Raw genomic sequence first — 27,670 nt, 5'->3', positions numbered from 1 at the left:
CCGCCGCCCCGGATCAGGGGGAGGGACGCCGGCCCCTCTGGCCGCGGGCCGCTCCGCCCCGTCGGTTGGTCCCCGTCTGTCCGTCGGTGCGTCCGGGCCTCCGGCTTCGCCCTCGCCATGGCGCCCTGGCTGCTGCTGCTGTCGCTGCTGGGGTTGCTCCCCGGCGCCTCTCTCGCCCCGCCCCACCGAGCAGCCGATGCTCGGGCCCGGGAGGCGGCGTACCCGGAGCTACTGGGGCCCGCCCGCTTCGCCCTGGAGATGTACAACCGTGGCCGGGCTGCCGGGACGCGGGCGGCGCTGGGGGCCGTGCGCGGTCGCGTCCGCCGGGTGAGGACGCGCCGGGGGCGGGGGCTCCCCAGTGCGGGTGCGCGGGGCCCCGGTCAGTGGGTTGGCAACTTTGGTCTGGACCAGGGGTGTGGGCGCTGGACGCCCGAGAGACGAACCTCTGGTAATCGGGGAAAGAGAAGGGGGTACGGCGGGGTTGTGGGAAGGACGGGCTGAGGAGGGAATGGATGTGCCTACTTCACCCGCCCCTCCATCCAGGCGGGCGAGGGGTCCCTGTACTCCCTGAAGGCGACCCTGGAGGAGCCTCCCTGCAACGACCCCACGGTGTGCCAGCTCCCGGCGTCCAAGAAAACCCTGGTGAGTGACGGGGCTCCTATAATTCCCCGCCCCCACAATGCGTCTGGGTCAAGTCAAGGGGAAGGGATGAGAGGCACCAACTATCCAGCGTTGAGTCACTTCACAGGCCCTGAGGGCTAGAGACTGAAATGCTCTAAAAGGGGGTGGTGGTGAGAGGGTGCTGGGTGTGCCTCACTCTACACTGTGGGGGTGGTTGCCTTGGAGGCGGTCTTCACCTGGGGACCTTCCAGCTGCATCTTGCCAAGGCCTTGTTCCCATACCAGCCCCCAGACTCGCTTCCTCCTCTCCCTCCAGCTCTGCAGCTTTCAAGTCCTGGATGAGCTGGGAAAACACATGCTGCTGAGGCGGGACTGTGGCCAAGTGGATACCAAGGTTACAGGTGCTGGGATAGCCCAAGGATACTGGCATAGGTCAGATAAGACTTCACTCAGGGTTCAGCCTTGATTTCTCCTCTGTTCCAACCCCATTCAGATGACAGAAATGAGACTTTAAGTTCAGTCCTTCCACTGTTGAACAAGGACCCCCTACCCCAGGTGAGGAACCGATTTCCATGTAGGAAGTTGGCTGCTGCTTTATTTACCCCCCCCCCCCCCCCTTTCCCTCACCCTGGCCTGGGCTCCCTGGTCAACTGAGAAGGACTCCTTGTGAAGACCCCTGTGCCTTTCCAGGATTTTTCTGTGAAGATGGCTTCAGTCTTCAAGGAGTTTGTTACCACCTATAATCGGACATATGGGACACAGGAAGGTGAGGACCCAGCCTTGGCTGTACCTGTCCCAATCAGATCAGGACATTCCCCTCCCCCCACTTGGTATCTTGGTGTTGGGAAGGGGAAGGACACAAGAGGCAGTGCCTCCTTTCAGAGACCCCTAAGTCCCCAAGTTCTTGCCCACCCTTCCAGGACTGGACAGCTACCTCAGGTACCTGGTCCCTTCTCCCATCTAATTTTCCTGGTCAGAAAGCATGGGCCTTTATCATTCTGGATAGAGTGGAATGGGGCAAAGACCAGATTTTCTCTGCTGGTGCCCCCGCTTCCCTGGCATGGTAGCCGTTCCCCATGATCTCCTATCTAAGGATGCCCTTAGGAGACCATTTTGGTTCTGCCTTCACTCCTAAGATGCTACCAGCGTTACCCCCAAAGTTGATCACACCTCCTGCTCATCGCTTGTGGGTCTGCGCCTCCCCTCACCTCCAGCCCTCCCCAGGGTCTGTCCTTAAAAAGAGCTTCAGGCCTGATCCTGAGCCCACCTCCTCCCAAGGGCAACAAGTGCCAGTTAGTCCTAGTGCCCCTCCTTTTATGATCTGCCTGGGGTCTGAGACTTTCCTCTCCTGCTCCTTGGTTCTCAGAAGCCCAGTGGCGCATGTCTGTCTTTTCCAACAACATGGTCCGAGCGCAGAAGATCCAGGCACTGGACCGTGGCACAGCTCAGTATGGGATCACCAAGTTCAGTGACCTTACAGGTAGAAGTGGTGGCCAGAGCTCTCGTGGAGCCTGAAAGAGTCAGGGCCTACTCCCACAGCCCCGGATCAGGGCTGCCTAATACTTTTCCCCGCCATCCCCTGCCCACCTTTGCCCACAGAGGAGGAGTTCCGCACCATCTATCTGAATCCTCTCCTAAAAGAGAACCGCAACAAGATGATGCATCTAGCCAAATCCATTGGTGACCATGCCCCACCTGAGTGGGACTGGAGGACCAAGGGGGCTGTCACCAACGTCAAGAATCAGGTTGGACCCCTAAGAAGCAATGGTGGGACATGAAGGCTGCCTTGGGGTTGGGAAGGGACCCAGCCCTGACTTTGTCCGTATCTTGCAGGGCATGTGTGGCTCCTGCTGGGCCTTCTCAGTCACCGGCAATGTGGAGGGCCAGTGGTTCCTAAAACAGGGGGACCTGCTCTCCCTCTCTGAGCAGGGTGAGCATCCCACTCTACATTCCTGTCCCCAGCCCAGCCCCTCCAGAGGGCTCCTCAGGACCAGCCTTCTGTCTCCTAGAGCTCTTGGACTGTGACAAGGTGGACAAGGCCTGCCTGGGTGGCTTGCCCTCCAACGCCTACTTGGCCATAAAGAATCTGGGTATGCATTCATGGGATCAGGATGGGCAGTGGGAGCCACTTTTCCCTCCAAAAGAAGTCACTTTGTGAGGGGGAGATATATGAGCATGGAAGTCATGTGAACTGGGTTCAGGTCTTAATGCTGGCCCTTAACAAAGACCTTGAGCAAGTCAGCTCTTTGAGAGCCTCGGTTGCCTCATCTGTGAAATGGGGATGATCTTGTTCACTTCATAGGATTGCCTTGAGTATCAAGTGAGGAAATATACATAAAGTTTCTGGTACATAGCAGGGGTTCTTGGTGTTTTTGCTGCTTGGAGGTCTGTATTTCCGTAATACCACTAAACCAAGTAGCACACACCTCACCCTTTAGAAGAGGTATTAAACTGGCAATTCAGTTTGGGGGTGGGCTGCAGTGGCACGAGGATGAGGGGCTGAGGGACTGAGGTGGCTGTACAGAGACTGGGGACCTGGCAGGTGTCTGGACCAAATTGGGAACAGACTGTCTGAGCAGGACAAGCAAGCCATGGTGAAGAGTCCCAGGAATGCCAGGATGAATAAAGAACAGAAGTTGGGAATTGAGTTCCATCTTAGCCACATTTCTTGCTGGTTACTCCCCCATCCCGCTTAGTCTCTGTTTTGTCATCTCTAGAGAGAGGCTGTTGTTCAGAGGGCATGGCCTTGGTCTGGGATGGATGAGGACCTTGAGACCTCACATATAAGGGGCTGATTATAGCTCCTGGCCAGAAGACAAGTGTATGGTAAACGGGGGTCCACCTTTTCTCTCCCCTCCCCACCCCACCCCCACCATTCCCTAGGAGGGCTGGAGACAGAGGATGACTACAGCTACAGTGGCCACTTGCAGACCTGCAGTTTCTCTGCAAAGAAGGCCAAGGTCTACATCAACGACTCGGTAGAGCTGAGCCAGAATGAGGAGAGTGAGTAAGGGACAGGGTAGGGACAGGCCAGGTGGGGCTGGGGCCTGTGTGTCCCTGATGCTGTCCCTCCCCGTCTCAGAGCTGGCGGCCTGGCTGGCCAAGAAGGGCCCCATCTCCGTTGCCATCAATGCCTTTGGCATGCAGGTAAGGTCCCTGTCTCTTGCCTGTCTCGTGCTGACTCCTTTCCCACTTCTCCTTGGAGTTGGCTCCCTACTCCTTATTCTCGCCTTCTTGCCCCCCCCCCCCCCCGCCCCAGTTCTACCGCCGCGGGATCTCCCACCCACTGCGGCCCCTCTGCAGCCCCTGGCTCATCGACCATGCAGTGCTGCTCGTGGGCTACGGCAACCGTGAGTTCCACTGACGCCCTCTCTGCCCATCCGCCCCAGCTACAGGCAGAGATTGGACCACAGCAGCTCAGGGCCTTTGGAGGGGGAAATTGAGGGAATGCCTAGGAACCCTGTCCTACTCCTGCTTTGGGCCACGGGCCAGGCAGGAGCCCTCCGTCCCTTCTGTGGATGGCAAAGCTGAGGTAGTGGAAGGTTGAACTGAACTGTTACAGATGAATAATCTGCCAGAGGAAGACGGCCGGGTGCCCTCCCCCAACCCCTGAGCCGTACCAGGAGGGTGGCAGGTGTGGGCCTGTCTTGTTTTCTGCTCTTTTCCTAGTGTCTGTCACAGTAGGCTACAGCAGATACTGGGAGAGGGCCAAGTGCTGGGGGCCCTGACTCCTTGCCCTCTGCCCTGCTCCTCAGGCTCTGGCATCCCCTTCTGGGCCATCAAGAACAGTTGGGGCACTGACTGGGGTGAGGAGGTGAGTCTTGTCCCCTTGGCCGTGGCTCTCCAGCTCCCATCCTGCCCTAATGCCCTTACCAGCTCCCCTGCCTCTCTGCCAGGGTTACTACTACTTGTATCGTGGGTCCGGGGCCTGTGGCGTGAACGCCATGGCCAGCTCAGCCGTGGTGAACTGAGGAGCGTCGGCACAGGACCTGGTGCTGACCAGAGCAGCCCCTTCCTCAGCCTGACCTGCGTGTCCAGGCCCCTCCCCAGGAGGCACAGCTGGCTGAGTGACGGCCACCGGGTTACCTCAGGGTGAGAAGGCACTGGCCTAGGGCAAAACCCCTATCCCTCCCACTCCACCCCACTCCTACCCTGAAGTTCCCCAGCTGCACCTTTGTAGACTTGTGGTAGCTAGGAGGCTCTTGAGCTGAAGGATGATGCCGCCGCGGTTGATGCTGGGGCAAGAACCTTGGGCTTGGATAAGGAACAGGTGGGAAGAAAATATTCTGGTCTTAAACCCAGCTCTGTCTTCAGCTGGCTCTGGCTTCCTCTCCTGGCTTTCCTCTGTCTGATGCTATAAATTTTCTGGTTCCCCTGGATTTAGGGACAGTGTTTCCTTCCACATCTAGAGAAACTATTGTAACTACCTTTTTCTAACAGCAATAAAGAGGTATCCTAGGTCCCAGTGTGGTGTGTGATTGTTTAGTACCTTTGGGCAAAGAGGGGTGGTAGGGATCCCTGGAGGGTTAAGGTTGGGCAGCTGATCCTGCTCAGGAGCATGAGGGCCCAGTGTCTGCTTCAGGAACCAAAAGGAGATGGAGAGAGGCTCACGGATGGCTCTTTATTCAGAAATACGTGGCTGGCCGTTCTCTGAGGCCTTTGCTCCAAGAGATGGATGGAATCAGCCAGAGGGAGTCTCCTCTCTCTGACTCATGTAGAGAACTTTAGGGATTGAGGTCAGAGGTCACTCTCCCCATAGAGGGCACTGGAGAAGGCCACATAGTCCAGAGCACCAGCTGGAGCCCCAGAGCCTTTGTAGGGTGCCATACGGCGGATGCAATACTCGGCCTGCTCAGCTGGGAGCTCCCGCCGCAGCTCCTCAGGGGTGATGTAGTTCTGGGGGAGAAAAGGTTATTGAGGACCCCCAGATCCTGTTCCTTGTCCCAGCCCGCCAGCCCTCTCCACCACCCAGGACTCACCTTATCTCCTGCCAGGATCTTGAAGGAGGCCACAACTTGCTCAGCTGTGTCGGTCTCGGCTGTCTCTCGTGTCATGAAGTCAATGAATGCCTGGAAGGTCACAACTCCGGCTGCGTTGGGGTCCACCATGGTCATAATGCGAGCAAACTCCACTTCTCCCTGCAGGGATAGAGGCCAGGCACCATGCGCATGGGTGCTGAAGCCAGAGGACTCCTGATGTCCCTTTCTGGGGACTGTCCAGCTTTGGCTTGATGACCCCAGTTACAAAGTGCTCTCTTCCCTCCATAGACGGTGCCGCAGCTTAGCTCTGGCTTTATAGGAAGTCCTTTCTACTAAGCTAAAAACTGCTTCCTGTTCCTGGCAATGTCCCCTATTGCCCTTTGGTCCTGATCTTTTTTTCTGGAGCTCTCTGTAGTGCTGTTTCTCTGGGGGGAAATGTTGCAAGCTAAGGCGCTTTTGTTTTTTTCTTTTAAAACTTATTTTTATTTTTGAGAGAGAATCTTAAGCAGGCTCCATGCTCAGCACAGAGCCCAACACAGGGCTCAGTCCCAGGACCCTGGGATCGTGACAGCCAAAATCAAGAGTTAGACACTCAAACAACTGAGGCACCCAGGGGTACCACAAGCTCAGGCTTTTGAGTCACATGAACCAGATCCAAATGCTAGCTGTGTCCTTGAGCAAGTTAATTCACCTCTCTGAGCCTTTGATGGCCCTGCGTGAAAGGAGGTAATTTTGCCCAGCCCCGGTGGGTGTGATGAGGAAATGAAGTGCACGAGGAGGGGGGAGGGGTGCAGTAGGTGATCGGTATGCAGGAGAGAGGCACTGATGGGGCTCCTGCGATGCGGTCTGGGGGCACTCACCAGGTCATAGCCCATGGAGATGAGGCAAGCTCGGAAGTCATCAGGCTCCATCATCCCATTCCGCTTCTGTAGCGCATGAGTGGATGTCAGACTTGGTCTGCCAACCCCCCGCCCTGGCCCCCAGGTCCACCACCCCACAGGGCTGGCCCCCTGCTGACCCGGTCAAAGTGGTTGAAGGACGCCCGGAACTCGTTGAGCTGCTCCTGGCTCAGGCCCTTGGCGTCTCGGGTCAGTACCTGGTTCTCCACCTCATTGATAGTGCGGGCGATGGAGGTGAGCAGCTGCTCCCAGCCTACGCGGATGTGCTGCGGGGTCGGTGGTGGGCCAAGTCAGTGGGCGGCCAGTGCCTGGCCGCTGGTGCTAGCTTCACTTCCAGTCTGCTGTGTGCCCCTGGGAGAGTCTTCCACCTTATTGGGGCTGTGTCCCTATCTGGAGGTTCCACTGAGTGGCCTCCAGCGGCCCTTCCTGCCTTGCAGTCTGGCGACTTGTTACGTATTAAGTGTTGATCAACTGGTCATGGCAAGACCTGGCCTGGCTTTAGACTCCTGTGTGACTCTGGACTGGTCACTTCCCCTCTCCAGATCTCAGTATCCCCATGGATACACTGGGGGACCTGGACAAGCTGAACTGGGGACCCTCCTGGGGCAGACGTGCTATGTCCGGCCACGGCTGCCCCCAGGCTTCCCTGGCCAGTGCCACCTCCCCTCTCTCCTCAGCAAGTGGATCCCACCTCCATGCTGTAGACAGTGTGCTTGTTGTCGAACACCAGGCTCTCCTGCAGAAGCTGGTGGTCGCCCTCCAGCCGGTCAATGTTGCTCTTGTAGTTGATGATGTTCTGCTCCTGTTGCCGCAGCCCGGCCATCTGTTCCTCCAGAGACCCCGCCATCCCTGCTGCTAGGCGCCCCACCTCCTGTAGGGGGACCCAGGCGGGATGTGAGCTCCCTGTGGCCTGGCCCTGGCCCCACTTCCCCAGCTCCACCGCACCATCCAAGCCTTACCTCCACCTTCGCCTGGATCCAGGGCCCAACAGCATTGGCTTGAGCTGCAAACTGTCTCCGGAGCCTCTCGTTCACCTGCTGCCGGGCCAGCTCCTCCTGCAGCGTCTGGTCACGGCTGGGCACCAGCTTTCGGACCTAGGAAGGAGGGTGCTTGTGCATGGGTCAGCTCTGGGAGCGAGAAGATGGCTTTGAGGGGAGGTGGGCTCCGACCCCTAAAACAGGCCCTGCAGCTCTGAGCCAAGATGTCTGGGCTGTATGGACAAGCTCTTGGACAAGTCATTTGACCTCTTGTTTCCTCATCTGTGAAACGGTGCTGATGATATAACTGATAGCTAACCTAGGTTGTTTTATAAAGATGTCCACACCCAGGCTCAATACAGGAAAATGCTGCTGTTATAGCCATTTTACAGACGGGGCCATGACAGGAAGGGTGACTTATCCAGGGCTACATGAAGTCTGAGAGACCCCAGATCCCAAGGCGGACTTGGTTCTCCATATCTTGGGACATCTGAGGTTTCAGGGCAGTTAGAATGCACAGGAGTGGGTGGGAGGCAGGGAGAGGTCACAGGCAGTACTGACCATATCCCACTTAGCGTTGATGTCTTGCGGTGTGAGGTTGATGTAGGGGTTGGTGAGGCTGGGCCGCAGCCCGTACGTTTGGCAGATCTTCTGGATCTCACCCTGGATACCCAGGATGGCCCCTCTTTCTCGGTCAGCCTCGGGCAACGTAGCCTTGAATTGGTCGTGTGCAGTCAGCAGGCTCTGGGAACGACAGGAAGGAAGCATCAGCCAGCACCCTTCACTTCCCACAGGCAACAGGGCAGCAGCGTGCTCCAGGCCACCCAGCAGGTCCCTGGCAGGGCTGGCTCAACCCAGGCCTCCAGTCTCCCAGCCTAACACTTGGTTGGGAACTGGGGTTTCCCTCCCACCCCCATTCCCCAGGAACCCAAAAGAATGGCTGACAGGATTCTAGGCCAGCTTCCCCATCATCCCATCCAGCACCCCCGCACCCAGAACCCCTGCGTCCACCTGGGTCTCCTCCACTGAGTGCACCAGCCACACATCCTGCAGGTCCTCCACGGCACCATCCAGCCAGTTGTTGAAGGGTGCCGCCCGCCGGGCAAACTCCAGCTGCAGCTGGTCAATGGTCTCCAGGAGCTTCTCCATCCGCTAGGAGCCATGGGGATGGTGAGTCAGCAGCCTGCCCACAGGCCCCTCACCAGCCTCCGGTCTCCAGCCCCCAGTTCTCTGGCCCCCAAGCCCACCTCCAGCGCGTCCCTCCTCTTCTGGGTCAGTGTGCCCAGGTTGTCCCACTGGTCACAGATGGCCTGGCAACGGCTGTTCACCGAGGCCGCATCATGGTAGTCCAGCTCACTGGGGGCGAGAAAAGGGATGATCGTGGGGTCAGACCACAGCCCAGATTTCCACCTGACTGTCCTCCTGGGACTGGAACCTGTGCCCCAGATGAAGGCGGGGGTGTCAGGGGAGGTGTGAGGGAAGCAGGGCAGTCCTGGGGGTGGAGATGGGGGTTCCAGTGTGATCTCTGGGTAGGGGCTGCCGGCAGATCCTCAGCTCCAGTTCCTCGGGGAGCTCGGATGTGGGAGGTGGGTCGTGTTTCAAGGGTGGGATTGCTCGAGAAGGGGCGGGTGTACAGGAGGTGGGGGGCGTGGTCAAGGCTGACGGGGAGGTTTTGGGAGAACCGGCCACGGAGCTGAAGGGGGCTGAAGGGGGAGGCCAGGTTAGGGGTGGCCCAGGAGGGTGAGGCAGGCCAAGCACGGGTAGGAAGTGCGGGTCCCAGGTGGGGACAGGACAGGATTACGGGAGGAGGGGAGGAGCAAGTGGTGACGGGGAGAGACGTGAGCACCAAGGCAGGGCTGCTGACTTGAGGGCAGCGGGGAGCCCGGGTGGGCGGAGGGACGAAGCCAGGTAGGGGCGTTGTCACCGGGGCGAGCCGGGAGGCGGGCCACGCCTACTTGAGCTCCTGGGCCAGCGCGGCGATGTGCTCCACGCGGTCCTGGTGCGCCGCCAGGTCGCTCTCAAAGGCCTCGTGGCGCCGCAGCAACGCCCGCACCTCCTGCAGCGAGGCCGTCTCGTAGTCGCGCTGGCTCAGCATGTCCTCCTTCCCTACTCAGAGAAAGGACCGGCTCGGGTCACCCAGCGGCGGCCACGGCGGGAGAGGGGGTTCGAGCGAGGCTGCGTGACCTTGGAGATTCCTCATCTGTGAAATGCAGGTGGTCACAGCTGCCCGGCCTATCGGCCTATCGGCCTATCGGCCTATCGTAGGGGTTTGTTCTGCGGCGCTAGGGTGATAAAGTGAAGTGAAGCTCCTGTTCCAGGGCATGACCTGTAAATCACGTCAGTGTCCCCGGATCCTGCACGTTTCAGGGTGGCCCTTGGTACAGTTCGGGTATTATTGCATATCGAACTACCTCCCAACGACTAATGAGCCCCTGACCTTTGCTCACCAGTTTCCCCAGTGCCTGCCACAGTGCCTGACCCTTGGTAGACCTTCTAGGAATATTTGTTGGATGAATGAATGATGAATATAAAAGTGCTTTCAGAGTGAATTACCATAATTACACAGATAAAACTACAATAATAATAATTGCAGCAGCAACAATTTATTGAGTACCTTCGCATCTTGCAGAGCTGGTAACAGGCTTAAAGATTCAGAAACCCCTTAAGAGTCACAAAATGGCTGTATATTTAGGGAGTTTTTATATCAAAGCATTGTTATTCTTTGTGCCCATAATCCATTATCAGATGTTTGTTTGTTATTTTATTTATTTATTTATTTATTTATTTATGTACTTATTTATTTACTTATTTTGTTCATTATTTTTGACAGAATTCATTTATTTGTAGGATTAAAATCCCTGGTAGAGTACGGAATGAATGTTTTCGTACAGAGTGTTATATTTGACCCATGCAGTATTTTGCCACCAATATGCTTTGAGTATAACATAATTGCTGTTAGCATTGAGGACTCACCTGCTACATGTACAAATAAAATGCTAAATGACAGATTAATCAGAGCAGACCTACAGAAGGCCAGAGCTGGGAGACAGGGGTTGAAGTTCACAGATGAAGAAACCGTGGCACAAAGAGGAGAAGTGACTTGGGCGCACAGCGAGTCAGGGTAGGACTGGAAAACAGGTCTCCACCCCCACCCCACCTCCCTAGTTCCTGGCAGAACAAGTGCTCCTGACCTGTGCATTTTGCCAGGACCCCCCTCCCCACATACCACTTTTCACCCCAGGACAGACCCAAGCCCCATGAGGTGTACCTACCCCGGGTCCAGGTTTCGTGCAAGGAGGCCTTCTGCTGGAATTTCTCAGCCAGGTGCTGGAGCCGCTGCAGGCGACGGATCTCCGAGAGCAGCCAGTCCTCGTAGCCTTTCTCCACCTGCTCCAGCCCACGCCATGCGTTGGCAATGTCCTGTGGGACAGGCAGAGGTGTCTTCCGTCACGGTATGCCCATTGTACAGATGGGGACACAGAGCCCAATGTCGCCCAGAGGATGTGGGCAGAACGGGGGTCACCCCATCCCCGGCCTGGCTCACCGAGACGAGCTTGCCCTCTGAGGGCATGAAGGCGGGCCGGTGGCTCAGCCGCAGCTTGGTCTGCAGCGTATTGAAGTTGATTTCCAGCTGGCACTTCTCCTGCACTCGGGGCGGCTTGTGCAGGCGCCGGTAGTCCCGGAAGTCCTCCAGCTTGCGCTGCATGGCACTCATGCTGGGCTCGCCCACACGGTTCTCCAGCCACGGTATGGTGCGGCGGATCCATTCCAGCAGCTGCCAGGGCCAGGCAGGTGCAGCGCAGAGAGCTCTGAGCCAGTCTGCTCACCCCTTCCACCCCTGTCCACCCACACCCCGGGCTGTGGCCGGAAGGAGGGGCCTCCAGCAGAATGGGGGTCCCCGCTAATCAGGGAAGGAGTGGGATGGTAAATGTCTGAGTCCAGGGACCAGCATAGGCTAGCACAGAGCAAAGGGTCATGAGACTGCCTACATATGAGTGAACAGATAAATGAATGAGTAAAGCAATGAATGATGAGGGAATCAGTGAATGACCAGGAGCTTGGACAGGCAGCAGAGGGCAGGAGATGAGTGAAGATGGCAGGAAGAGGCTGGAGGAGGCCAAGGCCAAGGCCCTGGGGTGAGGGAGGCTCTGTGGGCCTGGGCTTGGGCCGGGGTTGGCGGAGCACAGGTAGGGGAAGGGGAAGGGCCCTCTCTGGCCTCAGTCTCACCTCACTGGCAAGCTTCTCGTACTCCTCCATCAGCTTCTCGTTCTCCTGGTTCACAGCCAGCACCTTACAGATCCTGTTGGCAGCCGTCTCTGCCTGTCGCGGGAGGCCGAAAAGGTGGGCACTAGAATGAGCTACTGCTTTCCCTGACACAGCTTTCCTCCGTAAAGCCCTTACAATTTGGATCCGTGCAGATAGGGGAGCACATCTTTTAGGATGATGAGGGAGCTCCCAGACCAGATGCCTCTGCTTCTGAGTTCCCCAGAGACTGAGTATATGTGGCTGGGACAGTGGCACTCCCACCCACATGGGGCCCAGCACCTCCAAATGTCGGACCACAAGCCCAGCCCAGGCAGCAGTAGCGGGGGGCCCCCTTACCTGCTCAGCCCCGGCGAAGGCGTGGTAGAAGCAGGAAACATAGGTCATGATGGCCTTCTCATCAGGCTTTGGGGTGTTCACGATGTCTAGGGGACAGCAGTGAGATACAGGTATTTATTGCCCAAAGCCAGGCTTGAGGAATGGGCTCACGCCCCTAACAAGGCAGAGAGCTCCCTCGAGACGGTAAGGGTGGAGACATCTAGTCACAGTTACCAACCGCCAGCTACCCCAAACCTAGCGTCTGCCTCTTCCCTGGAGCCCTCCCCAAGCACCCCAGTGTCCAGCAACCTGCCCCTCTGTGGGGTGAGAAAAGCGTAAGGGAGCGGGTGAGTGAGCAGACACGCAGCCCTCAAGAAGCACCAGCCCACACTGCCCGGTGTCTCTAACCATCCCATCCCTCTGTGGGTCCACCTGTCTTCTGTCTTTTCCCCAAGTCCTCATCCATTGGTGCCCACAGACCCAGGGCACCAGGCACAGTAGGTGCTCAGAAAATGTTTGCTGCTTCAATTGACTGGGCACAGGGACAAGAGGCAGGGCCTGCCCTTAAGGAGCTCCATGCTCCCAGGTACCCAGGTAACAGATCTGAGACAGAAGGTGGCACCATGAGGGAAGAAGAGGAGAGGCTGCTTCCACTGGCTGGTAAGGGGTAGGCAGGCATGATAGAGGGCTCCTGGAGAAGGGGGCCTTGGGCAGGAAGGATTCTGATGGAGGCGAGGGGGTGGGGGGAGAGGAGGGGGAGGGGAGAGAATTCCAGGAGGAGGGAAGAGCAGGGGCAAAGGTGAGAGGGTGGGACCACACCATTGGTCAGTAAGTGGAGTCCTCGCCCAGGCTAGACTTCCTCTCACCTTCGGCATCCAACATCCTGGGGATGTCCAAGTATTTCTCCGCCACCTCAAAGGCAGTGTTTAGGTTGCCAATGGGGTCATCCTAGATGGGCAGGAGCAGAGACAGGTGAAATGGCAGCTGAGGGCAGAGGTGGGGAGTCGGGGCTGGGAGTGACAGAGGCCTACCTTGCGCAGCTTGGCATAGTCGATGAGGTCAGGGCGGTGTCGGTGGATGAGAGCACAGAGAGCCAGGCCATCCTTCCAGCTGGACAGACAGAAGTGGGGGTCAGTCCCGGATTCGAGCTGAGGCTCTGTGCTTCCCTCACTCCAGGAGCATCCCCATCAGGACAGCCTCATCAGTAAAATGGAGTTGTCTAAACTCCTTGGCTTGGCATTTGAAGCCTTTCATTACCAGAGTTGGACCATCTCCTCCAAGCTTATCATGATTCCTTCACATACCCTGTCCCTGGGCCACACCAATATCTAGATGTTTTTGCTTACAAGGTCCCCTCTGGCTGGAATGCGGTTCCAGGGATGCCTCCAATGCACCCTCCCTCACCCTCCTGGATTCCATCGCAACATCGACTGAGTCCTCCTATTTTCAGACACTGTGCCAGGAACTTGGCTGTGACCTCTCCTCTCCTGGGGCTTGTGATAGGGGCCAGCTCTGTGCCCCAGAGCCCAGCAGAGGCCCGTGTGCATGTGCTGATCGGCTGACAGACCTGGTGTGGAAGTTCTGCACGTTGACGTTGCGGTACGGCGCTGTCTTCCGCTGGCACCACAGGAGCAAGCCTTCCTTGGCCGAGGTTTCTGGGTGGGGGTGGGGAGAGCTATTAGCTGGGGAGAGGGGTCTGGGCCAGCCCTCCCACTCTATCGCTTCCCCACCACTCACCCTCCACAGAGATGTCCTGGATGGCGAAGCGAAGGATGATGGTCCAGATCATGCCCAGGGTCATCTTCAGGTTCCCGTCAACAATCTCTGCAGGGTGGGGAGTGGGGATGGATTCCAGCCGACATTCAGGGCCTGTACCACCTCAGCTGCCTTCCCTCCTGCTCCGCTCTTCGGCCCTTGTCCCCCATCCCAGAGCCGGTACCTAGTAAGTGTTCAATCCCGGAACACCTACCAGCGCCAGGTCCTGTGCCAGCACTTTGGGCACGTTTGCCCCTTAACAGCCCCTCCCAAGAGGCCTGGATGGTCGACTCCGTGGGTGAAGAGACTGAGGCTCACAGAAGTGACTTGACGCGGGGACCGCCCTCCAACCCCCTCCCAGGTCTTCTCCTGCCGCCTCCCTACCTTCGGCACCAATGGACACCAGCTTAACCCCCTTGCTGGCAATGAAGTCCAGGGCTTTGTTGACGTTGGCGATCTTGTGGAAGCGCATCTTGCCTTTGTCTGGCCTGGGTAGCCTCTCTCCTGGGTGTAAGAGGAGAGGTCAAGGGTCAGAGGTCACAAGAAAAAGCTGAAGACCCTGTCCTCAAACTTCCCCCTCCCCCACTTCATCCCCTCCAGCACTCTGCTGCCGCGTTCCCCCAGCTCCCCGGATTCTCCTAGGTCCCAGGGTCCCGGTGCATTGATTCGCGCCCCTCACCTGAAATGACCTCCAAGAGTAACATGAGTTTGAGGCCATTGCGGAAATCCTCCTCGATGTTTTCAATCTGGGTGCCGGCCTTGCGCAGGTGTGAGTTGCACCAGGCAGTGAAGGTCTGGGGGGCAGAGGACAGCACTTAGACCCTAGCGCCGGCTCTGGGGGACATCAGGGTAGATCTCAGAGCCCGGGCCCCCGATTCAAGTCCTGGCCCAGCCACTGACTTGCCATGCAAGTCCTTTTCTCTCTCTGAGCTTTAATTCTCCTGGAAAAGGAAAAGTGGGCGCTGGGGCCCACTCAGGTCCCAGTTTGGACCTGGGACACACCAGTTCTGGTCAGTCTCAAGCACCTGAGGGCGATTTAGAAAAATTGTAAAGCATACGCTCCGAAGTGTGGGGCCCTCCCACACACAAGGGACAATGCAGGGTGATACCGCCCTTCTAAGGCCTGAAAAATTCTGGACTGAAGCATGTCCGGCTCTGAGGGTTGTGCCTGAGGAACTGTGCACCCGTGTTACTATTATCTCAGCCCCACTGCCCTCCCGGGGCTGTTGTGAATGGGCCTCCAAGTAGAACGTGAGGGTGTGAGAGCTTTGCAGGTCGCAGAGGATCATCTGGGCACAAGCGCAGCCTAACACGGCTCCTGGAGGTGACTGCCCTTCCCCTCTCCCTAGAGTCATCCTCAGCCTCAGCCTCTGTCTGGGATGGGGGGGGGGCTGCTGTGCAGTTGGGTGTATATTGGGGATGGGCGTGACCTGGTGCAGCCTGGTACACAAGTTTCCACCAACCTATCAAGCCTTCAAGCCCTGGATTCTGCCATTAGCCACAGAGTCCTTGGTAGAATCTATCCTTGGGCTCCAACTCACTCACTGTGGCCCAGGGTGCACCCCTTGCCCTTTCTTGGGCTCAGTCTCCCCATTTGTACAATTAATCGCCCAGGCTTCACGATGTCCCAGGTCTTTCTTCCTCCAATCTGGCAGGATTCTAGAATTCAGAGCATTCCCCCACCACAGAGCAATGAATTATGGGAGGTGGCCCTGGAAGTCAATTGGGATTATTTCCCTCAGATAGCTTCCCTTCCCCAGACCAGCTTTTCAGCTGTCCTTAGAGCTGGATGTGAAAGATGATGCTTTAAATACTTGAAGGACTGTCGTTGCTAAGGAAAGAAAGTGAGCTTCCCGTTACTGGAGGTATACAAGGGAGTCTGAGCACTACTGGTTGGGGCCCCAAGCACAGGAGAAGGCAGTCGGATTCTCTGTAGTTCCCTCCAAACTCAGAGTCTGAGATGCTCTGGGTCTAGATAAGGCAGGGAGGAGAGGCAGGACTGGGTGGGGGTTCCATGGCGGAGGAAGGGGCATTCTTTCCTTTGACAAACATGACTCTTAATGAGATGTGGTCCCTGCCGTAAAGGAGCTCACGGTCAATTGAAGAGTCACGTTGGTCTGAGAAGTGCTGGGAGAGACTAGTGTCAGGGAGAGGAGGGAAAGAAGTCTTCAAATCAGATGGGGGGCCTCCTGGAGGAGGCTACTATCTGATCTGAGCTGCAATGGAAGGGCAGGCATTATTCAGACAGAGAAGGGCAGGCAAGGGCACGCCAGGCAGGGCCAGCGCCACAGGCAAATGCTCAGCAGGGAGAAACAGCTGTGAGGTCTGTGGGGCTATAGCTATCTGGGTGCCGCTGGAATGAAGCTGGGGGTGTTGGGGTATAAGTGGTGAGAAGCGGGCCGGAGGGGCGGCAGGGGCCAGGTCATGCACGATCTTGGGTGCTAAGCCAGGGACTTTCAACTCGATCCCGAGGGCAACAGGGAAGAGAGGGAAGCTTTCAGGCAGAGGGAGGTGGGCAGAAAAGTGTCTTAGAAAGCTCTTCCTGGTTACAGAGTGGCGGCAAATGGCTTGGCAGAGCAGAAGGGAGAGGTGAGGAGGTGGTGCCCAGGACCAGGGTGTCAGTGAGGCGGCATAGGGCAGGATCAGACAGATGGGGTAGAAACACTTTTCCTTGCTGAACTGTAAGCTCCCTGAGGCAGAGGCTTTGTTTTGTTTCCTGCTGAATTCCTGACACCTAAAACAGCACCTGGCCCATAGTAGGATCTCCCTAAGAAATACTGAATGAATGTTTTTGAATGGGGTTGAACGAAGAGGACTCAGGCATCGAGTGCTCCAAGACCCAGAGGAAGTGCAGGGGTGGAATGGGGCTGAGGATGAGCACAGAGATGCTCAAGTTGGAGGCGAAAGAAACTCTGGAATGGCCAACTCCCAGACGTGTCGATTAATTTCCGGAGCGTCTACGTTGTGCAGCCGTTGAATGAATGGATGAGGTGGGCGGCTCTAGGTTGAGTTAGAAGGATATCCCTGCTATTTTGTTAAGTGATGAAGGCAAGTTACAGACTAGCACGTGTCTTATGAAGGGCGGGCGGACCCGGACCTGAGAGAAACATGGTGGGTGGGGTAGGGATAGGGGTTGTGGCAGAACAGATGGCAGCTGGAGCCAGGGGCAGGGATGACATCACCGGGAGATGGCCAGACCCAAGGACCGCAGCCTTGCTCGGAGACAGGTGCGGGAGGAGCTTGAGGGGAAACGTGTCACCGGGGGCACCCCAGCCTAGTCAGCTGAGCCTCCCAGTCTCTGGGGTCATCTCCTGTCATCTAACCCAGCAGGAGTGCTCTGATTCTAAACCCTAGGATTCTCAGATCCTGCAAATTCCACTGAGCACTCCTGTTCCCTGCCCTTTCCTGGAGTCGCACACTGTTGGCAAATGCTGAGCGGGGTCCGATGACTTCATGGTGTCCTCCCTACCCCTGGCCTGCCACTCCCCAAAGTTTCCTCACTCCAGCCCGGATCATTTTCTCTTTTGGGAACCCAGGTGTTCTGCCCCCTCCACTTGGGAAAGTCTGGGAGTGAAAATAGATCAGGGAGGGGGCCCGAGTGCCCTACAAGGCTGGGCCTGGGCAGCAGCTGCCCGTGTGCCCACTCCAGCTCCCTCAAGGCGCTGCCTCAGCACAAAGTGTCCATCTGGCCGGAGCGTCAGGTTACTGTGTAAGGGGACCCAGGCTCCCCTCCTCCTTGACCCTGTGGCCTTTTCAGCGGACTTAGGGCCTCTGGGGTGGGAAGGGGTATCTTGAGAAGGAGTGGGGGTGGGGCAGACAAGGGGCAAGGACTCTCAGGTTGGGAGGGGGGTCCTGCTTTCTGACAGCATATGATTTGGGTTCTCTCTCTGCCCCTTTCGGGGCTTCAGGTTCCTCATTTGACAATTGGGATGGAGTCGAAATGAACCCCAGGGTGGAGAGAATAGAGAGAAGAGAGTGGGGAGGGGTCTGGGATGGTTCCCTCCTCCCGTACACTCCCAGGTCCACCAGTTGCCCAGCTGCAAGTCCTCTGGGTGGGGTCTAGGATATTTAACTAGACGGTTGGTGGTGTGGGGACACGCTCCCCAAACTTGGATCTCCTGGGCTTCACCCAATCCCTTTTCGCCAACAGAAGTGGGGCAGTGGGCACTGGGTAATGAACCCTGAGGGGTGGGGACCCCAGAAACTCTACTGGTTATCCTAAACCCCTCATGAGCGCTCCCAGCCCTCTCTTCCAGACCTAGGGGACGGCAGAGGACTGATGGGCAGAGCCTGGGCTAGGGAGTGGCTCTCCGGGTTAAGACAGGCTCTGCCCCAGACCTGCTGAGATGCCAAGGACAAACCGCCCGTCTTCTCAGCCCTCAGTTTTGCCATGTGGAAATGGGTGAGCACTCACTTTCCGCTGCTGCTTCTCCCAGGCCGGGTCCAGCAGTAGGTCGCGGTCCCAGTCCTCCTCCTGTTCCATGTACTCGCCGCCCCCGCCGCCGCCCGCGAAGGGCCCCTCCCTGACCCCCAGACCCTCGGGCTGCATAACCATCATCATCTTGCTCGGGCTCCTGGCTCCGCTGCGCTCGGCGCTCTCCAGAACACCGGGGCCGCGTTAAGTAGCTCCCCGCCCAGCCCCGGATCGGATTCGCGCTAAATATGGGGGAGGAGGGAGGGGCCGGATGGGGGCGAGGGCGCTCGGGTCGGGACCTGGCGAGAGGTTGCCCTGGGGCCAGGGGACTGCAGGATTTGGGGGTGCTGGGGGGATCCCATGGCGGAGATTCGGGGTTCCCGTCCCGGCTCTGCCTCTTGGGTGCTGTGTGGCCGTAGGAAAGCCACGGCCCTCTCTGTTTCCTCATGTGTACAATGGAGATGACGATAATAACAGTGACTGTAGACCGCTCTAGAAGCTGCCCCTTAGGCCTCCTCCTGACCCTCTCCCTGCGCGGCGCTGGTGGGAAACATAGAGCCCTATCCCCATTTCACAGTCAGAAACAGCGAGGCGCTGAGCTGTTTGAATGTTTTCTGGGGTGATGGAGACACTCGGGCATGGGAAGGGGTTCCAGGCCAGCTGGATGAGCCGATGCAGGGCTATTAATATCGGGGCGGCTGGGGGTTGAGGGGGAATGAATGTGCTGAGCCGGGAAACCCCGATGCCACCGAGTCTGCAACTCAATCCTCCAAACCAGCCAGCGAGAGCAGAGGGCGTAGCTTCGGTGGAGGGGCGTGCCCTCCGCTGGCGGGCGGAGCTATAACGTGCTGTCCTTCCCTGCTCCAGCGCCAACGGGATTCCAAGCTTCTCGCCGGCTCATTCGCCCGTCCAATCACATGTCTGCATCTTCGGGCCGCTCCCTGTGACGCTAAGCCCCCTTCGAGCTTCTATTGGTCGCAGAGGGCGTCCGTCTGCCACTATCCCCGCCCCAATACGGAAGCGGTGGTGTACTAAGGACCCGATAGCCGGTGGGGTCCAGGCCATGGGGCAGCCCTGGGCGGCGGGGAGCGCGGAGGGGGCGCCCGCGCGGCTGCCCCTCGTGCTCACTGCGCTGTGGGCCACGGCTGTGGGCTTGGAGCTGGCCTATGTGCTAGTTCTGGGTCCCGGGCCACCCCCGCTGGGACCCCTGGCTCGGGCCTTGCAGCTAGTGCTGGCCGCCTTCCAGCTGCTCAACCTGCTGGGCAACGTGGGGCTCTTCCTGCGCTCCGATCCCAGCATCCGGGGCGTGATGCTGGCCGGCCGCGGTCTGGGCCAGGGCTGGGCGTGAGTGGGGCGCGGGATCTGGCGAGGGGGGAAAGCAGGAGGAGCCTTGGACTGGGGGAGGCGCCCTAGGACCTGAAGATGTTAGAACCAGATTATAATAGGATCCGCTTGTTAGAGCCGGAACACTCTTTTAGAACCTGGATGGTAGATCCTGAAGACGTATCATTCATTCACTTGCAAATATTTAATGAGCACCTGCTATGTGCAAGGTACTGTTCCGGCCACTGGAGGTACAATCAAATAGATTCCTGACACCCTGGAGCTGATTTCAGTGGGGGAGGGGGCAGATGATTAGTTACAGGCATAATAAATTAGCAAATTGTATAGAACGTTAGAAGATGTTGGTGGTATGGAGACAAAAAGAGCAGAGTAAATGGTGTGCAGGTTGCAGTTTGAAATAGGGTAGTCAAGGTAGGTATTTGCACAGACTTGAAGGAGGTGGGGGAGTTAGCCATGTGGGGATCTGGGGGAAGAGCATTCCAGGCAGAGGGAATAGACAGTGGGAAGACTCTGAGGCAGTTATGTGCCTTGCATGTTCCTGGAACAGCAAGAAGGCCATTGTGGCTGGTGTGGAGTGAGAGGGGGAGGAGAGAGGTTAGAGATGGAAAGACCTTGCAGGACACTGAAGGCTTTGCTTTTACTGGCAGTGAGATGGATAGCCACTGAAGGGTTTTGAGCAGAGGAGAAGGGCACGACTTAGACTTCTAAGGATCAGTCTGGGTGCTGGCGTGAGACTAGACTAGGAGGAAACAAAGCTGGAATCAGGGAGAATAATTGAGAGTCTGTTGCAGTAATCCAGTAATCTTTTGGTGACTTGGACCAACGTGGTGAGCACAGAGGAAGTGAGAAGTTTGCTCCTGGGTGTTAGAGGCCTTAGGACTGGATGTCTGAGCTGCAGGAGCCCTCGGACCTGCAGTGCTAGAACTGGAAGGGCCCAGGAAGTGGTGTTCAGCCTGCATTTATGTATGATGAACTTGAGGCTTAGTGAGGACAGCGGCTGTGCCTGCTTCCCCAGGATGGGCTCAGAGGCGGACCGGGCCTGACGAGGTGCTCAGAGCTGCTGGGGGAACTGACTCTGTGGTTCCTTCTCTGCAGTTACTGCTACCAGTGCCAAAGCCAGGTGCCACCACGCAGTGGGCATTGCTCCGCCTGCCGCGTCTGCATCCTTCGTCGGGATCACCACTGTCGCCTGCTGGGCCGCTGCGTGGGATTCCGCAACTACCGGCCCTTCCTGTGCCTGTTGCTTCATGCTGCGGGCGTCCTGCTCCATGTCTCTGTGCTGCTGGGTCCCGCCCTGTCGGCCCTCCTGCGAGCCCATGCACCCCTCCACATCGCGGCCCTCCTCCTGCTGCCCTGGCTCATGCTGCTCACAGGTGGGGAGCTTTGCAGTGGGCCATTCTGGTGGGGGATGGGATTTCTGGCTGGTTCTCCTGGTAGTGCCCTGGGGACCCAGTCCCAGTGTCATTTATGGGGGGTGAGGGCAGCCTGGGATTCAGCTGGGTGTGCAGTACAGTAAAATACAGGGCCTTGACACAGGTACAGAGTTCTGGCTGGGAGAATCGGGGAAGGGTTCTAGGTGTGGGCACAGAAGGAAAGACTAGTGGGGATTCAGGACATAAGTTGGGATGGGGAGGGAGCATTCTAAGTGGGGGTGCATTCTGAGTGAGGGGAGCAGCCTGAGCAAAGGCATAGAGGTTGGACAGGGAGTAGGTTCAGACTGGATGGTGGAGGTCCTGAATGCTGGTGTGAGGAGATAGCCAGCCCTGACTTGACTGGACAGTAGGGAGCCAGTGAAAGTTATAGTCAGGGGAAGCTCCAGGCTTTGGAAGTTGGGAGGAGAGGACATGGATCAGGAGGTTGGTTGAGAGGCCATGTTCTGGATGACAGACTTATTCCTCTTTCTTCTGACAATCCCCCGCCTCCCTGAGATAAAATCTACCCCCCCCTATTTTTTTTTATACTATTTGTTGTCTCCCCCTGAAATGCTTTGGGATTTCTCTCCCTTGACTCCTTCCTCCCGACTCCTCCGTGGTCCCCTTTGTAACCTTGTCCTGCGGTTACTAAACTCCATGACCATTCAGTGGTCACTGTGTCTCCTTATCCTCTCCAAACCCCAGTCTGTCCCAAGGGCCCCTCCCTGCAGCCTGGGGGGGAGGCCTTGGAAGGCCCAGTGGGGATGGCAGTGTCTTCCTCTGCCCGCTGGCTCCCTGAGCAGCCTCCTTGATGACCCCCTGGCTCCGCTGAGACCCAAGCCCTCCAGCTGCACCTCCCTGTGGCCATTGCCCTCTGAGCCCTGGGCCCTGGTGAAATCCTGGGTGTCTGCAAGTCTGGGTGAATGGCCCAGTCAATGTCCCCGTTGCTCAGCCTCTTGCCCTTCTCCTCCATTTGACTCCCTCCCTCTACTCCCACGTCCACCCTAGACCTTGTCAGAGGCCAAACTGTGTCAGAGCCAACACCTCCCAAATCACGCTATGAGCCTGTCACCCCTTTCTCTGCTCCCCACCTCCTCTCCTTGCCAGCTCTCACTCTGACACTCCAGGACACCTGCTTCGTGAGCGCCTGGCCCTCACCTTTCTGTCCAGCAACCCTCCCCACGTCACTGCCCCCACATCCAGCTTAGAATCCTCATTCCCACCATTCTTCTGCCAACATCTCCCTCCTCTTGCTGTCTGCCTCCTGCTGTGCCTTCCTGGCTTCTCTGTGTCTGCCCCTGGCTGCTGCCAGCTTCCAGAGATGCTTGGTACTTCGTGGCAGTCGGTACCATGCCGTGTTCATGGCTGCGGACCCCAGCAGATCCAACCTGACTGCCTGCGGCTTCTCCTGATGTCTGGCCCGTCCTCCCTGCTCAGAAGCCTCGCTGTGGGCCTGCTCTCCTCCTGCCAACCCAGGCTCTCTCTGCATGCTTCTTCTGGGTTTTCCCATCGGTACAAAGCCTCTCTTCACCCCACATCCTCCTCCTCCCTAGCTCTTGCCTCCAGGCTCTTCTCCTGTCAGCAGCCAAGCTGCTGCTACTGCTGCTTTTTTTTTTCTTCTTTTAATGTTTACTTATTTATTTTTTAGAGAGAAAGGGAGAGAGAGAGAGAGAGAGAGCAAGCAGGGGAGAGGGCAGAGAGGGAGACAGAGAATCCCAAGCAGTTTTGAGTTGTCAGTGCAGAACCTGACGCGGGGCTCAAACTCAAACCATGAGATCATGACCTGAGCTGAAGTCAAGATTCAGACAGATGCTTAAAAGTCAGACGCTTAACCGACTGAGCCACCCAGGCACCCCTAGCAGCCAAGCTTCTTGAAGGACTTGCCCGGGTACAAGACCTTTCTGCCTCAAGACTGCTGACCTCCAACCTCCTGGATGGCCCGTATCCTGGATTCTCCAACAGCCCTTCCTGCATCCTGTTTCCTTCTTTCTTTCTGGTTTCCCTCTCTCTTCTTTTTCGTGTTTTTTTTTTTAATTTATTTATTTTGAGAGAGAGAAAAAGAGGGAGTGGGGGAGGGGCAGAAAGAATCCCAAGCAGGCTGCACACCAGTAGTCGCCGAGCCTGACTCAGGGCTCAGACTCACGAACTGTGAGATCATGACCTGAGCCGAGATCAAGAGTCGGACGCTTAACTGACTGAGCCACCCAGGCGTCCCTTCCTTCTCTCTTCTTGGTTGGGTCCCAGAGGACCTGCCGCTGAGGTCATGGTGTTGACTCCATCTTACTCTACACTCTGGTGGGTCTTGGAACTGCCTGTGCTCCAACCGCCTGCAGATCTGCGTGTCCAGCCTGGGCTTCTCTCCTGAGCTTCCAGAACCATCTATGCATGGGTCTCCCAGACGCCCCTCCATCCTGCCTCAGGACCTTCAAACAGAATGTTTTCTCCCCTCTTCACCTAGCAGATACCTCCTTCAGGCACCACCCAAGATGTCACTTTATTAAAACAGATGAAACCCACTTCCTTTAGCCTAATACATCTGCTTGGCATTTCCCCACACAGCCTCTTTTATATTAAAGTAGAATTCCTATAACATGACATTCATCCTTTTAACCGCTTTCTAGTATACAATTCAGTGGCATTCAGTACATTCACAATGTTGTGCAACCATCACCACTGTCTAATTCCAGAACATTTTCATCACCCCCAAAGGAAACCCTGTGCCGTTAAACAGTCCCTCCCCATTCCCCCCTTGAATCCCCCAGGCCCTGGTAACCACTAATCTACGGTCTTGTCTCTTTGGATTTGCCCGTTTGGGACGTTTCACGTGAATGGCATCATAGAATATGTGACTTTGGCGTCTGGCTGCTTTCAGTGAGCACAGTGTTTCATGACTTCCTGTAGTTCATTTGTTCAGTGGATACTTAAATTTTTTTTTTTCCAACGTTTTTTATTTATTTTTGGGACAGAGAGAGACAGAGCATGAACGGGGGAGGGGCAGAGAGAGAGAGGGAGACACAGAATCGGAAACAGGCTCCAGGCTCTGAGCCATCAGCCCAGAGCCCGAGGGGCTCGAACTCACGGACCGCGAGATCATGACCTGGCTGAAGTCGGACGCTTAACCGACTGCGCCACCCAGGCGCCCCGCAGCGGATACTTAGTACCTACCATGGGCCGGGAGGTGCTGTGCTTTTCCATCGTAACACACATCACTGCTGTGATTAAGTAACTGAGAAGCGATCTCTTAAACGTCTGTCTGTGAACTCCCGGAGGTTAGGGGTCCTGTCTACTGTTCATCTTGGTGCCTGGTACCGTGTCTAGCACCCGGGAGGTGCTCACAAGTTTATGGTGAATGGAAGTCAGATCTTGGGTAAGGAGCTGTGTCTGCCCAGGTCACCAATGGGGGCTGGCTAAGGAATAGCCAGTGAGTGTTTGCTGAGCAGAGGAACGAGCCCCTGCTTCGCAGTGGAGGGTGCGGGCAGGAGCTGGGCTTTGGGGGGACGGGGCCCGCTGCTGCTCCCTGACCCTCTTGCTTTCTCCTTGCAGGCAGAGTGTCTCTGGCGCAGTTTGCCTTGGCCTTTGTGACCGACACGTGTGTGGCAGGTGCACTGTTGTGCGGGGCTGGGCTGCTCTTCCATGGGATGCTGTTGCTGCGGGGCCAGACCACGTGGGAGTGGGCTCGGGGCCAACACTCTTATGATCTGGGCCCTTGCCACAATCTGCAGGCGGCCCTGGGGCCCCGCTGGGTCCTCGTCTGGCTCTGGCCCTTCCTGGCCTCCCCCTTGCCCGGAGACGGGATCACCTTCCAGACTGCAGCTGATGTGGGCCTCACAGCCTCCTGACTCCAGGAAGAGCCAGAGCTGTTCGGGGAGAGGGGAGCAGGAGAGGGGGCTCCTAACTCATCTCAGGCCCATCCCTAACCTCAGGAGGGGAGGTGCACTGGTACTTAAAAATGCCTTTCGGCAACTCCAGTCCCATCCTTGGCCTTGCCCCTGCCCGGCTTGGACTCCAGTGTCCAGAGCTTGGGCCCTGCAGCTCTGCCTCATTGGCCCTCTAGCAGAGTGGCAGGTTTGGCAAGGGGCTGCTTGGCCAGCCTAATCACCCCTTTGCCAAGTTAATAAAGCGCCCACTTGGTTCTTGGACTCCCTCCATCTTTCTAGGTTTCTGGTTCCTCTCACTGTCAGGCCTGAGACCCACAGAATGCCTGAGGGCATGAGGGGCCAGGGCTCTGCCTCCTGTGGCCTTGGTGGGGGCCAGAGCTGGGGCACAGCAGGCCAGGGCTGCATGTAGGGATCCAGGGAAAGAGAATGCAACATTCTTTCCCTGGTTCAGGGCTTTATAATTAGAAGCATCTCCACAACACTCACTGTGCCTCTTGGGCTAATCTGGTACCAGAGGCAGCAATTATGAGAGTTGATGGGATGAGATCATGGGGCAGTGAATGGAGGAGTCAGGATTTGAACCCAGATATTTGTGCTTTCTCCTTCGTCCTTACACGGCTGAGGAAAGTGTGTAGGCAGAACTGAGGCAGAGAAATCAGGTGGAGATGTTAAAGCATCTGAAGGATGATGCTCAGAAGGCCAAGCTCTTCCTCTCTGGACTCTCTGGAGCTACCTGTTAAACATTTTTATTTAAATATAGTAAATAGACTTCCTGTTAAATGTGGCAGGTTTAAACACATGGGTTTACCTCTGTTTCCTCTTAAAATCTAAAATGAGAGTAAAGAAATAAAACAGGTATAAATTTACAAGGAGAGAGAAAGTAGGAGGGAGACGGTACTAGACCAAAGGACCTGATGATGTTTTGAAACATGGGAAATGGATGGAGGCTCATTAACTCTCTTAGCAGAGAATTAGAAATTAAATGTTCCTAGAGGGAGGGGCCAAGAAGCAGCCAAATTGTCCCCCAGAGCCCTGGAGGCTCAGGAACTCTCCCGGCACCATGAAAGGCAAGGTTTGGGACGGACAGTAGGGGGACTGATCCAAAGGGCAGCTGGGTTGCCCTCCCCCCAGGGCACTCCCTACCCCTGGCAGCCAAGCAGCTATCCTTCTAAGGTAGAGATGGGTGCTATTCGAAGAAGCTTTGGGGGAGGGTGGGGGGGAGGGGTTGGACCCAAAACGGGGTTAAGTGAAAAAGTCTACAGATGCTGCCAAGGGTGGGGGGTTATCCCGTGACACGGCAGGCTTGTCACCCAGGAACCCTCGGAGAAGTCCATCCTTCTGACAGGTCCTGCCCATACCCACAGAGGTTTGAGCTGCTAGGACTTCGTTTTTTCCAAATGGCATGTTCAAGAACTATTTTGTAACTGTTAGGAATGTGGTGTGCCTGGCACTCTGTGCTACTTTACCCCTCCAGAATACTTTTCTTTCTTTTCTTTCTTTCTTTCTTTCTTTCTTTCTTTCTTTCTTTCTTTCTTTTCTTCTTTCTTTTTTTAAATTAAATAGTAAGGAGAGGCAAAAAGATATTTATAAAATAAAGAGGCACTCCCTCCCCAGCCCCATTTAAGAAGAGATGGAACCCACTTCTTTGAAGTCCCTGCTGTGCCCTCCCTGGTCGAGAAAACACTGTGCTGTCTTCACCATTCCCTTGCTTTGCCTTGTAATTTCATTACCTAGGTTTGTATCGGTTTTGCATGTTTTTGAATTTTATATAAATGGAATCATGCCGTTTATTCAGTCACTCAATATTATGTTTCTGAGATGTATCCCAATCAATGTGTATAGCTGTGGGGCATTCCTTTTCTTTGCTGGATAGTGAGCCACTGAATCTACCGCAATTTATTTGTCCCATTTTGTCTCACGGGTCATTTTATCTGTCCCTATTGTGTGACTCCCTAAGATCCATCCATGGTCCTTGCTCTTCCACATAAATTTTAGAATCCATTTGGTAAGTTCCACCAATAAAAATCCCTTTGAGATTGTGAATGGAACCCAACTGAATTTACAGATCGGTTTGGGGAAAATCAGCATCTATATGAAATTGCATTTTTCAGTCATGAACATGGTGTATCTATTAGATGTTTTCAATAAAATTATATACTTTTTCTCATAAAGATCATGCCTCTTTTGGTTAGATTTCTTTTTTTAATGTTTATTTATTTTTGAGAGAGAGACAGTGTGAGCAGGGGACAGGCAGGAGAGGGAAACACAGAATCCGAAGCAGGCTCCAGGCTCTGTCTGAGCTGGCAGCACACAGACTGACATGGGGCTCGAACCCATGAACTGAGAGATCATGGCCTGAGCTGAGGTCAGACGCTTAACCTACTGAGCCACTTGGGCGCCGCACATTTCTTCCTTTTTTATTCATTTTTGAGAGGCAGCAAGAGCGCATGAGTGGGGGAGGGGCAGAGACAGAGGGAGAGAGAATCCCAAGCTGGCTTTGCACTGTCAGTACAGAACCTGACTCAGGGCTCGAACTCACATACTGCAAGACCATGCCCTGAGCCGAAACCAAGAGCCAGACGCTTAACTGACTTAGCCACCCAGGCGCCCCATGGTTAGATTTATTCTTAAGTATTTGATAATGTTTTGTTATTGTACATGGTTTATGCAAATAGATTGTGTACAGCAAACCAAAAACTTACCATTAACTTATAAACTCTTCTGAGTTTTCTATGTTTACAATAAAATAATCTGTGAGAAGACAGTTTTGTTTTTCCTTTAAAATTTTTATACCTCTTAATCTTCTTGCCC

At 56.1% G+C, this 27,670-nt stretch overlaps 3 protein-coding genes across 4 annotated transcripts; 2 read left to right on the top strand and 1 right to left on the bottom strand.

Moving 5' to 3' along the window:
* The first annotated feature begins 117 nt into the window (after positions 1 to 117).
* Positions 118 to 5,085, top strand: CTSF (cathepsin F). The gene is made up of 14 exons (XM_040466319.1): positions 118 to 327; positions 544 to 642; positions 937 to 1,021; positions 1,114 to 1,175; positions 1,311 to 1,386; positions 1,987 to 2,100; positions 2,220 to 2,365; positions 2,454 to 2,550; positions 2,630 to 2,710; positions 3,504 to 3,623; positions 3,703 to 3,767; positions 3,880 to 3,970; positions 4,376 to 4,434; positions 4,517 to 5,085. Exons 1-14 carry the CDS (start codon positions 118 to 120, stop codon positions 4,589 to 4,591), a joined length of 1,380 nt encoding a protein of 459 aa, XP_040322253.1. The 3' UTR covers positions 4,592 to 5,085.
* A 137-nt stretch (positions 5,086 to 5,222) lies between these two features.
* Positions 5,223 to 18,372, bottom strand: ACTN3 (actinin alpha 3). The gene is made up of 21 exons (XM_040466318.1): positions 18,226 to 18,372; positions 14,491 to 14,605; positions 14,196 to 14,315; positions 13,794 to 13,880; positions 13,624 to 13,711; positions 13,088 to 13,166; positions 12,923 to 13,004; positions 12,078 to 12,163; positions 11,703 to 11,795; positions 11,020 to 11,250; positions 10,748 to 10,895; positions 9,431 to 9,581; positions 8,723 to 8,831; positions 8,487 to 8,627; positions 8,037 to 8,219; positions 7,458 to 7,592; positions 7,190 to 7,369; positions 6,618 to 6,764; positions 6,460 to 6,525; positions 5,600 to 5,758; positions 5,223 to 5,516 (listed from the first exon to the last, which is right to left on the bottom strand). Exons 1-21 carry the CDS (start codon positions 18,370 to 18,372, stop codon positions 5,358 to 5,360), a joined length of 2,706 nt encoding a protein of 901 aa, XP_040322252.1. The 3' UTR covers positions 5,223 to 5,357.
* Positions 18,373 to 19,228: 856 nt separating this feature from the next.
* ZDHHC24 (zDHHC palmitoyltransferase 24) lies at positions 19,229 to 27,032 on the top strand. 2 transcript variants are annotated; one of them, XM_040466117.1, is made up of 3 exons: positions 19,229 to 19,569; positions 20,665 to 20,942; positions 24,525 to 27,032. In XM_040466117.1, exons 1-3 carry the CDS (start codon positions 19,289 to 19,291, stop codon positions 24,818 to 24,820), a joined length of 855 nt encoding a protein of 284 aa, XP_040322051.1. In that variant the 5' UTR covers positions 19,229 to 19,288; the 3' UTR covers positions 24,821 to 27,032. The 2 variants fall into 2 exon arrangements, with proteins under 2 accessions (XP_040322051.1, XP_040322052.1); XM_040466118.1 differs by lacking the exon at positions 19,229 to 19,569 and adding an exon at positions 19,587 to 19,778.
* The last annotated feature ends 638 nt before the right edge of the window (positions 27,033 to 27,670 follow it).

This window comes from Herpailurus yagouaroundi, unplaced genomic scaffold, assembly GCF_014898765.1.
Source record: "Herpailurus yagouaroundi ecotype Mexico unplaced genomic scaffold, PumYag 569, whole genome shotgun sequence".
Lineage (NCBI taxonomy): Eukaryota > Metazoa > Chordata > Mammalia > Carnivora > Felidae > Herpailurus > Herpailurus yagouaroundi.
The sequence above is the reverse complement of the archived record's forward strand: the minus strand, read 5'-3'. Positions and strand labels throughout refer to the sequence as shown.

Bases quoted from the DNA above. Each gene is read 5' to 3' on its own strand.
- ZDHHC24 (XM_040466117.1), top strand. From the start codon at position 19,289: ATGGGGCAGCCCTGGGCGGCGGGGAGCGCGGAGGGGGCGCCCGCGCGG. The intron at 19,570-20,664 runs GTGAGTGGGGCG...CCTTCTCTGCAG, and splicing joins GGTCTGGGCCAGGGCTGGGC to TTACTGCTACCAGTGCCAAA. The intron at 20,943-24,524 runs GTGGGGAGCTTT...TTCTCCTTGCAG, and splicing joins CTGGCTCATGCTGCTCACAG to GCAGAGTGTCTCTGGCGCAG.
- ACTN3 (XM_040466318.1), bottom strand. From the start codon at position 18,372: ATGATGATGGTTATGCAGCCCGAGGGTCTGGGGGTCAGGGAGGGGCCC. The intron at 13,005-13,087 runs GTAGGCCTCTGT...CTGCCCATCTAG, and splicing joins ACTATGCCAAGCTGCGCAAG to GATGACCCCATTGGCAACCT. The intron at 12,164-12,922 runs GTGAGAGGAAGT...GCTGTCCCCTAG, and splicing joins CAGGATGTTGGATGCCGAAG to ACATCGTGAACACCCCAAAG.
- CTSF (XM_040466319.1), top strand. From the start codon at position 118: ATGGCGCCCTGGCTGCTGCTGCTGTCGCTGCTGGGGTTGCTCCCCGGC. The intron at 1,387-1,986 runs GTGAGGACCCAG...CTTGGTTCTCAG, and splicing joins GACATATGGGACACAGGAAG to AAGCCCAGTGGCGCATGTCT. The intron at 2,711-3,503 runs GTATGCATTCAT...ACCATTCCCTAG, and splicing joins CTTGGCCATAAAGAATCTGG to GAGGGCTGGAGACAGAGGAT.